Source organism: Sapajus apella, unplaced genomic scaffold (assembly GCF_009761245.1).
Source record: "Sapajus apella isolate SASKATOON/1434 unplaced genomic scaffold, GSC_monkey_1.0 scaffold130, whole genome shotgun sequence".
Classification (NCBI taxonomy): Eukaryota; Metazoa; Chordata; class Mammalia; order Primates; family Cebidae; genus Sapajus; species Sapajus apella.
The window spans coordinates 904005-905900 of record NW_022437070.1 but is presented as its reverse complement, the minus strand read 5'-3'; the positions used below and the strand labels follow the sequence as shown (position 1 = coordinate 905900).

The 1896-nt window shown below is 46.6% G+C and overlaps 1 protein-coding gene across 1 annotated transcript in view; it reads left to right on the top strand.

Moving 5' to 3' along the window:
- Positions 1 to 1686, top strand: part of SAE1 (SUMO1 activating enzyme subunit 1) — a 47311-nt gene extending 45625 nt beyond the window's left edge. The window contains exon 5 of the mRNA XM_032262841.1: positions 664 to 1686. Within this exon, the coding sequence (XP_032118732.1) occupies positions 664 to 756 (93 nt within the window). The 3' untranslated portion in view covers positions 757 to 1686. The remainder of the gene's footprint in view (positions 1 to 663) is intronic.
- The last annotated feature ends 210 nt before the right edge of the window (positions 1687 to 1896 follow it).

The following is a 1896-nucleotide window of genomic DNA, read 5'->3' as shown; positions in this document are numbered from 1 at the left end:
TTTTTTTTTTTTTTTTTTTTTTTTTTTTGTTTTGTTTTGTTTTTTGTTTTTGTTTTTGTTTGTTGGGTTTTTTTTGTTTTTGTTTTTGTTTTTTTTTTTTGAGATGGAGTCTCGCTCTGTAGCCCAGCCAGGAGTGCAGTGGCGTTATCTCAGCTCACTGCAACCTCCTCCTGGATCCTGCTTCAAGCAGTTCTCCTACCTCAGCCTCCCAAGTAGCTGGGATTATGGGCATGAGCCACCATGCCCAGCTAATTTTGGTACTTTTAGTAGAGGTGGGATTTCACCATGTTGGCCAGTCTGGTCTTGAACTCAGTCCCCCAAAGTGCTGGGATTACAGGTATAAGTGTGCCTGACCATGACCTATTTTAAATTTTTGAGATACATAGTTTAACCTAGGCTAATACATTTGTTATTCTCATGTTATGAAGAGAAGGTAATGTTTGGAGAGGCTAAATAATCTTCCCATGGACACACAGCTGGTAAGAGACAGAACAAAAAGATAGGACAATGCAAAATTGTCTCCAGACATCGCCAAATAGCCCTTTGGGAGCAAAATCGACTTCAGTTGAGAACTACTGCCCTAGACTGCTTTTAGAATTTTTTTTTCCTCTTCTATTCCATTTAAAGCACTTGAGCTAAACCTCTTTTCCTTTTTCTCCCCAGGCCCTGTCTCAGCGAGACCCTCCTCACAACAACTTCTTCTTCTTCGATGGCATGAAGGGGAATGGGATTGTGGAATGCCTTGGCCCCAAGTGAACCCAATACTTGGCAGCCCCAGAGATGCTGATTGCAGCATGCCCGCCTGTATTCCCTGTCCCCTTCCTTCATGAAGGCATCTCCAGGCAAGGAAAACTGAAGTCACTGGCCCAATACAAAACATTTCCTGTGACAAAGGAGGTCGTGCTGACATGCTGCTTCCCATCACCAGCAGCTGCTCAGCAAGGGGCAAAGGGTGGCTGTCTTTGTTCCAGCACTGTTCAGGTTGCCTGCCATTCCAGGCATGCCAGCTCCCCTGAGTGATGAGCACTTCCAAGCACCCCTCTGCCCCTTCTCTGTCCTTGTGCCATCACAGCCTCACCAGCCCTCTGGGGTATTGTGGGAGATGCCTGCCAGGAACAAGCAAGCCCTATCGCTTAGGAGCCTCTTGCCACCTTCTTGGACTTACTGCCCGCCTGATGTCATACAGAGAGGAGCATGACTTCAGGTGGGGAGTAGGCCCAAGCCCAGTGAGCCACCAGTGGAAGCACTACTCCAAGTTCAGACAGGTTCCCTTAGAGAGGAGAACCATGACAGGCAAATTTCCTCTGGAGTTTGAGACGCTGACAAACAACAGGTGGTATCTGGTGTGCTGTTCTTGAGTTTTTGTTTAGGATTAGTTGAGTTCCAGCTGGGTTTTGGGAGAAAGGAGATATTACCAAGCCTTGGATATTAGGGCAAGACCCTGCAAGTTGAGTATTAGTAGGAGAGCTTGTCTTCCAAGGCAAGTTCCTGGGGCTTCCGCGCTAGGAGGGAGGTGCCTCCCCTTTCACAGAACACCAGTCACCCATGCAGCAGAGGCTGCTGCATTTCAGAGTAGTCCTGGTCCTTTGTTTACCTTCTGAACCACAGCTGTTTGTGTTTCACATGTGTTCTGAATTGTCCTTGGTTCTTTTTAAAGGAATGATAATAAAGTTACTTGCTTTAGGATTTGCTTGTTTTTCTTCCACTTCAGAAGCTTCTGACGGAATAGGATGATCCTACCAGTTGCCTTTTCAGACCTGAAGAAATCTCCCTTGAGGCTGTAACTCAGAGATTCCTCCTCTCTGTCACCATTCCTGCCACCTTTTTTTCTGGGTGATGCAGCAGGAGTTAAATTGCTCACATTCTAGAGTGTGGAAGCTTCTGGCTCCAGTTGTC